The sequence below is a fragment of the Crocuta crocuta genome, unplaced genomic scaffold (assembly GCF_008692635.1).
Source record: "Crocuta crocuta isolate KB4526 unplaced genomic scaffold, BGI_CrCroc_1.0 scaffold236, whole genome shotgun sequence".
Classification (NCBI taxonomy): Eukaryota; Metazoa; Chordata; class Mammalia; order Carnivora; family Hyaenidae; genus Crocuta; species Crocuta crocuta.
In genome coordinates this window covers 973,415-985,526 of record NW_027530998.1, presented here as the reverse complement: position 1 = coordinate 985,526, position 12,112 = coordinate 973,415, and the positions used below count along the sequence as shown (strand labels likewise).

Genomic DNA, 12,112 nt, shown 5'->3' with positions numbered 1-12,112 from the left:
TCTCTCAGTGATACATTTCAGATCACCCAGGGTTTTTGAATTATATATTGTGAAAATTTGGCAATAAATTTAAAAAGACAGCTAATGAGAGAAAACCATCTACTTGTCTCACATGCAGTAGATAATTTATTTAGGAAAGTCCCGTCTTTTCTGCAGCATAGCAAGACATGTGTTGGCTTGCTGAGCAATTCATTTCAAAATGAAAACAACGAATTACTTTTCTTTTGGCAATCCTATATTAAAACCCTACCCTAATAATAAGAAACTTCTTTTTGTTACTTGGTAATTTTGAAATAGAACATTGCTGTAAACAAATTTTAACCTGTGCACCTCTAAACATAAAACACAGCCCTTTTCCCGGGTAGTGTTAAAAGCACTTCCTGTGGGCTGATTCTCATCTTCCAGGAAGCTTTCCCAGACCCGAGGCAGTGGATCTGGACACCAGTGGGCTCAGCCTTCAGTTCAAAACACCCCTGAAGAATGAAAAGGAGCCTTGGTCCCTCACTTTCCTGTGGCCTTTTGGAATAAGTTTCCCTGCCATTCCCAGGGAACTGGCACACCTGATCAGCAGACCCTTTGAGGTTCATCAGTGAGGTTGAGTTCAGATTTCCAAACCACCAAAGAGGCTCTCACTCACAGCTACATAGGAGCAGCCCAAATGGCAGGCAGCTATGCCACCCACAAGTCAAATTCCTTCCTTTCGTCCCAGATCCATTTTGTAGCAACTGATAGCTTTCATTCTCATCACACAAATGACTGGTAAGTACTTGCCAAGTGCTAAAGTATTATCAGGAGATAGTGGGTAAATTTCCAGTACGAAGTGCTTGTTGTATGAAAACATTTTCTAACTGACACTCAGTTTCCCTATTCCTTACCCTGTAAAGTGGGAATAAGCTTTGTTACCCTAACTCACAGGGGTCTGGTGAGACGACACTTCTGAGGGCAGAGGACATGGTAGGTGATGCAGTGAGTGCCATACCCTGGGAGACCTAGCACATGTGGCTTCAATTGGTGTCAAAAGCGAAGTAATTATAAAGTGAACAAATGAAAGTGCAGCAGGAGACAGGAGAGGAAAGGGCAAAAGAGACTATGGGAAAGCCGGGTTCACTTAGAAAGGAAGTGAACAGAACTGTCAGGCTCCACCCTCTTCCAGAAGACTCACACTTTAAAGCTCTTCCTTTGCAATCTCTACGACACATTAACAAAAGCCCTTTGGAAAGCGAGAATGGTTGGTGAGGGCTTGAGGGGAAGTCCAGCTGCTGGACAGACTACTCTCCTTTCCCCTCATCACAGCCCCACAGGAAGCCAAGGTTATTTGTCTAAGAAGCGTAAATGCCAGACAAATTTAAAAAGAAAGGAAGTTCACAGAAGTAATCATCATTTTTTATCTGTTTACTGCAATCTTCTCTCCCCTCCAAGCTGGGTCTCCATCCCCAAACTCCTCCCTGTGCCAAGAGAAAACCTTACACTCTGAAATGGGACTATCTGGTCTCCGTACATTCCAAAAATCTCTATGTACTTGAGGGAGCTCATAACAGAAAAAAATACAAATACATGAAAAAAAATCCTTAGCCACAGAAATAGCCAGAGATGTGCAAAGTAAACAAGAGAACAGCAACTACATACAGTCAATTAGATGTACACACAGTGACCTGTATACATCTTAGAAACAGTACTTAGGGAGAAAAAAAAAGGCTGGGGAGGAAGAATGATTCATCAAGGTAACAAATATACCAGTCTGCTAGAGGATGGTGATAACAGGGGAGGCTATGCATGTGTGAGAGAAGGGAGTAACAGGGAAATCTCTGTGCCTTCCTTTTTATTTTGCTGTGAACTTAAAACTGCTCTAAAAAAATAAAAATAAAAAAAAACAGTCTTTAAAATTAAAAAAAGGAAAAATATGAAACATCTACCCACTATATTTAAAATAGGTGCATACAAAACAAAAAGAGCATGCGGGCACACACACACATACTACATATTAAATTGCATTAGAATAGTTTCTTAAGTGGGGGGGAGGGGAAGAGAAATGGAAATAGGTTATGGGAACAAAAAGGATATGCAGACAGATGGGTATAGGTAGATAAGCAAGAGAAATAGCCAGCCCAGGCTAATGATGGAAATGAATGGATAGGTATGATTAAGTCAACCATCTTCATGTGAATCCCAAAAATAAGTAAAAGAAAAAATTAAACAAGCTTCCATTTTGTGACAATCAACCTGACAAGAAGAATCATAACACCTAGGGCTCACAAGGGTGGTAGGAAGCAGACACTCATTTGTATCTAGCGGGAGCACAAGTTACAACTTTTTCAAAAAAGAATTATTTACTAAAGTGTCAAAGGCTTCAACAGTACATATAAACCCTTGGACCCAGCAGTCAAAGAATTTACCCTAATCAAATACATTTATCACAAGTTTCTATTAAAAATGTTTATATCGTGGGGCACCTGGGTGGCTCAGTTGGTTAAGCGTCCAACTCCGGCTCAGGTCATGATCTCACAGTTCGTGAGTTCGGTCCCTGCGTCAGGCTCTGTGCTGACAGCTCAGAGCCTGGAGCCTGTTTCGGATTCTGTATCTCCTCTCTCTCTGCCCCTCCCCTGCTCACATTCTGTCTCTCTCAAAAATAAATAAACATTAAAAATTTTAAAAAACATTTACATCGTGGTTATTTATGATAATGGAAAAACTAGGAGTAAACATCACACCACAGAGGACTAGCTAAATGAATTCTTGCATAGCCCCAGATGGAAAGTTATAAAACAGCTTTGAAAGATTTTGTAGAAGGATAATAAATAACATGGGGAAAACAGGCAATAAAATTATATATAGAGTGTGATTTTACCTTTGAAATTTTGAAAAATAAGTAAATAAATGTGTGTATATCTGTGTACATAACACACACACACACACACACACACACACACTCATAAATTGGGAAGATATTCACCAAAATACTGACAGTAGTAATTTGGGAGAGTTTGACTCAGGGATTTTCACTGATTTTTTATTGTGCCTTGAATTTTACTGACTTTGTCAAATAATTTTTTATAACACACATGAATTCATTTCGTACTTAGGGGAAAAATTTACTGAAAGAGGAAGAAAAAAGTAAGCCTATAATGTTTTTCCTTAAGGCACATGCTGGGTAAATAGCCAATTAATCTGTTAACCACATTTGTGATATAGCTGAATGATTTAGTCATCTTGGGTAACATATTTGAATTTTTAGCAGGGTTTTCTGTAGAGCTTGAACCAAAGGGATGACTTCCCGGCTGGCAGAGGATTTGGCAGGTGCACATGGAGAGAGATTTTACAAGCAGGCCAGCTTTGCATTGGTACATAAGCCAGAGAGGTTAATGGCAGACATTCAGCTCATAAGAAATGTTCTTAATGTTATCTTCCCTATCTCCTGCCCCTCTACCTGCACTTCTAAATCTACAGTGCAAACACAGCACACGGGTTTTCATCACAAGTAACCACCTTGGCCCAGCTTGAGCCAAATGGAACTCTCAGATTCTACTTTTCCACTGTGACCAGTGGCAATCCATAGCTGCTAGGATTCCTTGGGTATTTTTCTTCTCAGTCCCCATTAATTAAATGGCTATTGATTTCTCCACTGATTCCTTGATTCTTATTTATCTACAGAAATTGAAAAGCCAGACAGACCACCAACCAAAACCAAGCTTTTGATGGGGAGAGTTCTCGGACTTCTTGGCTGCGCTCACACATCCTGCTCAGATCTCAACAGTGATAACATGGAGGTGCTGTGTGCAATGTGGGCAGCCTAAAAAGGGAGGGGAAGTTTGTGCAGGGAGAGTGTTGGGGTGGGGAGTAGGAAAAGGAGAGAAAGAATGGATGCCCTATAGCCCAGCTAAAATAACTGAGAACCTGTGGACCCGGGCAGAAAGCCAGAAGACTTGTCACTAGTTTGCAATCCATAGCTAACATATTTGGGGTTTCAGATTTGTCAAGAAGACTGGAATCTGTCTGGAAGATAAATTCCCTTGCATTTATGGCAGGTTTTCTCTGCTGGTATGTGATACTTTTGTCTGTCATTTGTCTTTTGGCATACACAGCAAGGGTCTGTAAGCAGCACGGGCAAATGCCAAACACAGCTAGTCTCCTGCTACAGCAAAGGTCGCAGGCACACCACCGCCAGCTGCTTTTTCCTTTTCTCCATTTAACCTTTACATGAATGTCCAAAGAGGGAGAGGCCTTGGACTACCATTGTTGCCTATTTCACTGGGTCTAATTTCCTCAAGAAGTGTACATTCCAGGAGGGTAATCCTGTGGTCCTCCCTTCGGAAAGGCTTAAAACATTCCATGGATAGTACTCAAGTTCCAGTGATAGGGGCTTTTCGTTTGTGTTTTGTTTTTTGGGTTTTTTTTAAATTTTTTTGAACAGTAACCCTTCCCGCACTGAGAAGACACTCTAATACCTTGAAGTGGAGGGAGGTGAAGATAAGAAAAAGAGAGGTGGGAAAAATACAGATTCTGGAATTTTCCCCAGACTACACCTAGCTAAGAATTGCTGACAGGGAGTAAGTAATAGAAGCTAAATGGAAGTTAGGTCACCTGTAAGCCAAAGTCTAGGTGTGCCTGTATACTCCTGTCCTTTCTCCGCCAAGCAATGGCTTCTTACACTTTTCTCAGTCAAAAATTATTCCAGAGGGCCTTATCTGCGCTTAGAACTGTGGGGAATTCAGAAGCATAAAACTTGTCCCTGCCTCAACAATCAGTCACTTCCTATGATATACCTTTTAAAAACTGCCTTTATATCACTGATAGTAATGAATTCATTGGCTGTTAACTAGCTGAAATTATCTGTATGCTTATTTACGGACACTCTTCTCCCATTGAGAAACTAGGTTCCTTAACCCCAAGGCAGTTTTCTGTCCATTCACTCGGTATCTCCGTTCCCAGGTACATGAAAGAGACTCAACAAATATTCCTTGCATGAACAGAATGGAAGAGAAAAGAATATCACTTGAAGCAATAAGCCCCCTTTACAAGACACTCAGCAACTAAGTGAGGGACTGCAATTGCTATAGACTACCAGAGGAGGCATGAGCAATGCATTCAATTTAAAGAGCAGAACAGAATGAGCGAAGGCAGAGTGTGGTAGCATGTGCTGGGCCCCCAAGCTGAATGTGTGATCTGGCAACGGAAGAGCGACTGGCAACCCTCCAATTCTGGGGGGTGGTAGAGGGGCCACAGAGGATGACAGCTTCACAACGACCATCCCTACAGGACAAGGAGGTGAGGGGATCCTTGTCTTCTCGAGGATTTCAGAACAGCAGTTTCATAAATGCCTTTGCCAAGAGCTCTGCCCCAGGTTCAGCTAGGCCGAGCTAAGCCACATGCTGGAGTATCATGCCAAGACCCATTAAGTCTTCACTGCTTTGGCCCTGGCTCCAAGGGTAAGTGCCTCATTTCCACAAACGGTTGGGCTGCTCTGGTCAAACAAAATTCCAACAAATAATTAACCTGAGAAGTTCCTCTGTTCAAACTACATCTTTTAAAACTCAGCTAGGTCAGCATCCTATATGTAAATTTTACAGCCTTAGTTATCCTAAGTTTTCCCTCTAATTATACCATAATTTTGGCTAAGAAACAAAATTTCAGACTCTCAACATTTAATCTGAGCATTTAAAAAACTAAAAGGATTTTAACTTGTGGGGAATACAGTACTTCTTGTGAGAATACAGTTATTTCTCTATAACATAGAAAAGTGGATTTTATTTTAAATCAGACACAAATGGCACGAAACTCTTTGTTCTTAATGCAAGCTATTTGGTTTTCATTCCCATACATTGAAAAATAAAGGAACAGATTCAATGACAATAGCTGCCTTTTGTTGTCCACATACAATGGGCCAGGCATAAAATACTTATATTTTTCAAGCATCTTTTCTAATGTTCATCATAACAGTGTAAAGTAGATGATATTATCCCCATTTTACAGTTGGGGAAATTGAGGTTCAAGCAGTTAAATGACTGGCGCAAAGCTATATAGCAGTAAGTGGCAGAGTTAAGAATCAAAATGATCCTTCCTCATACAACCCTGTAAAATGGTCAATAGCTTGGTTCTTAGGTTTCAAAATCTAAGGCCACACAGCAATCAGATGTAGAATAAACTACACAGATTTGTATGTTTATATGATTATTTTTCCTTTTACATCTCTGTTAGCAGCAGCTAACCCTGCCTTGACTGCAAGCTCTCCATAGGAAACTATGATAGCATCTTATTTTGCTTCATATTCTCAGGACTTCCAACAGCGGTCAACAGAGAATGGATGGAGGAGTGAGAGAAATGGAACAGGGAAGGGCAATGAAAAGCAGAAATTAAGTCTTCTGACTCAGATGGAGGGCTTACTAACTGCCAGGCACCATCCTAAATGACATATGTGAATTCATTCACTTAATCCTCACACCCATATAATATGGCTGACATTATTGTCTCTTCTTTACCCAGAGGCAGTTGAAGTGTGGGGCTAAAAAAAATGCACTGATTGTAGTGACAGAGCCAAGAGCGGAGTCCAGGTGGTTTGGCTCCTAAGTCTATGGTCTTAAGCACTGTGTCACACTCCCTCCCATCTCTGGGTCTGCGGAATGAAAGTAGCACTTGCCACAGGGTACACACAGCTCCATCCTCGGGCCTTTGTGAATACTGGAAGTTTGGACTGGACATATCAAACACTGACATACATACAAAAATGGGCACCATGGCTCAGCAGTTAAGCATCTGACCCTTGATTTCGGCTCAGGTCTTAACCTTACGTTTCTTGCGTTTAAGCCCCACATTGGGCTCTGCACTGACAGCATGAGCCTGCTCGGGATTCTCTGTCTCCCTCTCTCTCTGCCCCTCCCCCACTCATGCTCTAGTGCTCTCTAAATAAATAAATAAATAAATAAATAAACATTAAAAAATAAAAATGGGCTAAATTCTATTCTTTCTTTACTCAAAGTTATAGTCTTATAAACCACTTGTTTTAAACTAATCTTGCATTATGTGTGTTACTTTGGTTGTTTTTAATTTTTTTTCTCATGGGTTCCCTTACCTAGGATTTGTGTGTGCCACAGTTCAATGGTTCTGCCAGAGCAGAATAGAGGTTGACTGAAAAGAAGGGTAATACAGGTAAGGAAGATTTCAGGGCATCATGAGCTGAGTCTAGATCCAGATTTAGATTTCGTAACAAGGTTTCTAAGACAAGGCAATGGAACCACCACTCTAGTAGAGAGAATACAATAAATCCAGGATAAGTGGTACCCAAGAGCAAAGCAGGAAAGGTGCAAGGCTATTTGGTAGGTGGGAGGAGCAAGGAACATCCACATTTGAGCCAAGTCTGATCATCAGGCTGGGATGACTAAGAGACAGGCTATTAATTCCTGGAAATGGGTCACAATAAGACAAAGTAGAAAGAACCAAAGTAGAAGCCCAGTCCTAGAACTTGATGTCCACAGGGTCAAGAGGAATGGGACAGGGACACCTTAGTGGCTCAGTAGGTTAAGCATCCAACTTGGGATCAGGTCACAATGTCACAGTTCATGGGTTCAAGCCCTGCATCGGGCTCTGTGCTAACAGCTCAGAGCCTGGAGCCTGCTTCGGCTTCTGTGTCTCCCTCTCTTCTCTCTGCCCCTCCCCTGCTCATGCTCTGTCTCTGTCTCAAAAAGAAATAAATATTAAAAAAATCTTTTTTAAAAAGAGGAGTGGGGCAGAGTGGGCAATAAGGCTGTTGGACCAGATCTAGCTGGTGGCAAAGAAAGCCTAAGGGTTAAGACAGAAGCCTGAGAGCCAGGTCTTAAAGGTGAGTTCTGGTCACTCAGAGGGTAAATACTCTTTGGCCCTACATGCTATAGAGAAGAGGCAACATATATTTTGCCAGTCTCCAACTTAGATTGGCATAAAAACTGGGTGATGCTGAGCCTTAAGGGGAAATGATCAAACTCCAACAGTGGGGAAGGCAGAGGAAATGAAGCAGTGACAGGTATGGGAGTACCTAATGTAGTCTATATTTACAACAGCATTCAGTTTAATCAAGCACAATATATAATAATGATATGAATATATGCACACATATGAAAACACTCATCTGCACCTGTGTATACATGTGTGTATACCACAAAACTCAAGGGAAAAGGGAAAATGACAAGGGCCCTGAGGATGCGATTCTCTGGCAAGACTCAGTGTCTTCTCTCACCCCTCTCCTGGCTTACCTGCTCCTACTCTTTTGTTGAAGGGCCATGTGCTTCTGTGCCACTTGGCTCTGCCCCATATTTTTCTCTCTATCCTATATTCAACAGAGTGAGCATGAATATTAATCAGGTAATTTCTGGTAATTAGTTTCCTCAGCACAGTGTTCACTCTCTTTTGGTTTTGATGGGTCAGTAAAGTGGCAAATTATGCTGGTCATAATATAAATGACCCTGCCAAGAGGAATCAATCCAGAAAAACCTGTTGTTACCATAAAATAGCAGGCTTCTTTTTGAAAAGTTTAGCATTTGCTAGAAGAGGACTGATTGAGTGACCGACTTCCAAGGTCAATGATGAGAAGTCACCAAAAATAGCACAAGCACAAATGTTGCAAAAAATTCCAATAATGAGAAAGCTTATTTGGAAAGCTTATTTGGGGTGTCTCAGCATTGAAACAGTATATGGAAATTGATCACTAGTTTAGCTTTAATTTTTAAGATCACGCTCACGCACGCGCGCTCTCTCTCTCTCTCTCTCTTCTTGCTTTCCTCTTTCTTCTCATTTTATGCATAAAAATGCAACCAGGCTGAACTAACGCAAATTGGTTTAATTCCCTGGAGGGAGCATGAACAAATTTTCCCAGCAACTTTCTACCAGAGGCATTTGTGTATGGGTATGTGGATGGAATGTGGAAGCAGTCAGCTGCGTAAACCAGTAATCAAATGAAACATTACTCATTTGAAAGTGCCCTATAACAGCATGAACATCACCAATTAAAACACTGGGCATGGGAGAAAGGAAAATGGTCCCCTCAAAGAAAGAGAAAGAAAGAAGTAAGTATGTATGTGGGATGTGTGGCAGGGGGTGGAGGTGTTAAGGCGGGAAGAATAAAATCTAAGGGGAATTAATTTCCTTTTAAAGGCAAATCTCTCACAGGAGTGCTAGTAGGAGGTCTCTTTGATGGGATAGAAGAAAGGGGTAGAGAATACATTCATTAACTTCATCAAATTGAAATTTCAGCAGTTTACCTAAATTGCCCAACCATTACACACTTACAAAGCATTTGAATGTGCCCACTTTGAGCCTGTTCTAAAATAACAGGTAAATAGCACATGATAAGTAAGAAACACTAAGGGGTCTTTTATCTCTTATAGCTGAGGCTCCTATTGAAACAATGGCCCTTCAAGGATCACCAACTAGTATGCTCCTTCATTCATCAAACACGTGTTCAACAAACGCTGGGCACTTTGTTCAGCCCTTGATGTTGGGGATACAGAAGATATTTTTGAAGATTGCAAAGAGCCCCCATGCCAGACTCAGAAGCTAGCATGCCTTCTATTTTGTAATGTAACTGGCTCCAGGATCAGCCCCACCATCGTCATATCTGTATGACCTCAATAGTACTAGTGTTTCCCTTCAAAATGGTTTCTATTATCCCGTGGATGCTGCTTCTGCCCACAACCTGGAATGGAGGAGGCCAGCAGACTTCCCACAGAGGATCTTCCCATCACACAGCGCTCACTCAGCCCGAACGGCTAGTGAGGACCATGCACTTGCTCTCTTTCACTATATTCCCTCCAAATGATCTTCCCGAAAATCTAACCAAGGGCATGAAAGAGGGAAGAATATCAGCAGACCCTGAGACTGGCCCACCTTTGAGTCTCATCACAGCTCTGCCCCTCTCCTGCTCAGCTGCAGAGCCCAACTACCACAGCTCCTGGGTAGGACAATCCAAGCCCATCCTTCTGGCCCGTCTGCCTTTTCAGTTTTGCCCACCACTGCACACCCTGCCTTAGGTTCAGAGCACATCGGATACTCTGTCTCCTCCGGCAGACAGACTTAGGACCCTGCCCTTCGTCTTTGCTTCCACCATTATCCCTTCTCCCATTCCTGCATTTATTTACTTGTTTCTTATTCCTACACTTAAAAAAATTCTTTATACATTTACTTCTTTACTTATACTCATGATTATAATCGCTATTGAAAAAATGGTCCAGTATAAGCAACAAATTAAATTACATTAAGGCCACTCCAACCTCCAGAAACTATTATAATCTTAAGAATATCAACTGGTTCTTAATTTAGACACATAAAGCTACTAAAGTAAGAGTAAATGAAAATGCCATCATCTGTTTTGCATGTCCAAGTTTGTTCCTTATGACGTCACTTTCTTATTTCCGTTTCTCCCTCTCTCTTCAGGTAGAAATAAAGTTTTGAAAAAATATAGATGTATTTCTTCCTTCATTTCCATTTAAGCACTGTGTTATTTTCACTACGAGGGAATCTCACTTACAACATAATGACAATCCTGAACTGAATAAGGCACTGTTCCAGTGCCCCCAGGCGTGTGCAGGAGGACTTAGAGAAATCTTACCACACACACACACACACACACACACATCACGAAGGCACTAATAAGTTTATAAAAACAACGCGTGTCATCTCTCATTCACTGTTCTCAGTCCATCAGAAGTCTCTCTCAGAGTTTCTTCTCATACTTGAAAAGCTGCTCACAGCTCCTGGTGGCCCCAGATCGCCTGGGGCCCAGCCAGTGATTACCTGCACAGGAGTGGCGGTCTTGGTAGAAGCCATCCCCGCAGATGGACACGCACTGGCCATGCTGCATCAGCAGAGGAGGCTGGCAGGACGAACATTCCATTCCGCTGGTACACGTGGAGCACTGAGGCTGGCAGGCTGGCTCCAGACAGGGGTGGGAGGAAGAAAAAGGGAAGCTGTGATTAGCTCAAAGACACCAGCCCTGTGCCAATTCTTCCATAGCCCAATTCTGAGGCTCTGTACCAAGAACAAGAAAGGCAGGAAAATTACTCTACAGCCTTCAGTTATATACTGAAGTTACATACTTCATGCCAGGCACTGCACAAAATCCTTTTTTATATGTATCTTTACAACAACCCCATAGAGTGGTTAACTCCAATTTTTCTCATGAGGAACAAGCTTCTAGAGGTTAAGTAACTTGCCCAAGGTGACATGAAGCTGGCATTTGAAGGCAGGAAGTTTGGCTCCTGAGTCTGTGCTCTTCTCATCCAATAACCCCCACTATCTTTCTCACTCAACCATTTCACAAGAATATCCCTTGTCTCTTTTCTTCTACAACCCATGGCAGAGACAGAAATGACTTTCAAAAAGTCTAAAGATTAGGAGTTAGGAAAGAAAATAGGGAGAAGTAAATAATTACCTTTCTTGAGGCTTGACAATATCCTAGAAACTATTCTAGGCACTTCATGTGTATTAACACACTTAATTCTCACAAAAACCCTCTTAGGAAGGTACCAGCTAGTACTACCCACTTTATAGGTTAAGAATACTGAGGCACAGAGAGGTTAAATACTCACAGCCAGGATATAAACCTATACACTTTTAAATGGATAATTAACTCTATGAGTTAGAGAGAAGGAAAAAAGTAACTATGATTTGGCCTCAAACAAGCCAAAATTCTGCCAGGTAAGATGTCCTCAGATGCATAAGAACTCTGAAAAGACACAAGAACCCACTCTGTATCCTGCCGGTAACCCACAAGAGATGAGTTCCATTACCGATTATATCTGTTTGACATTAAACAAGCTAGTTAATTTCTCTGCCCACAAGTTCTCCATTTGCAAAATGAGAAAGTTCTCTTAAGTGATCTTGAATGTCTATGTCATTAATCCAGAGTTAATTAATCCAAAGTTCAATCTTGGATTAACTGAGTATTGTAATAAATGACATGAAGGGTTCTGGCATTATTACTATCTTTGAAAGTCTTCAAAAAATGAAAAATCCAATCACAGTTACCTAGTAACATCAGACCTCCACATCATCTATCCCCCAGTAAGTGTCAAAACACCTGTAAAATGTTAGAAGAGACTTGCAGGTAGAGATGCCAAGTAACCTATGCATGACGTCACTACCTTCTAAT

General features: G+C 41.5%; 1 protein-coding gene across 1 annotated transcript in view; it reads right to left on the bottom strand.

Annotated features, from left to right (window-relative positions):
• The window catches only part of FRAS1 (Fraser extracellular matrix complex subunit 1), a 423,467-nt gene that overhangs the window by 217,698 nt on the left and 193,657 nt on the right, over nt 1-12,112 (bottom strand). The window contains exon 14 of the mRNA XM_077770550.1: nt 10,756-10,890. Within this exon, the coding sequence (XP_077626676.1) occupies nt 10,756-10,890 (135 nt within the window). The remainder of the gene's footprint in view (nt 1-10,755; nt 10,891-12,112) is intronic.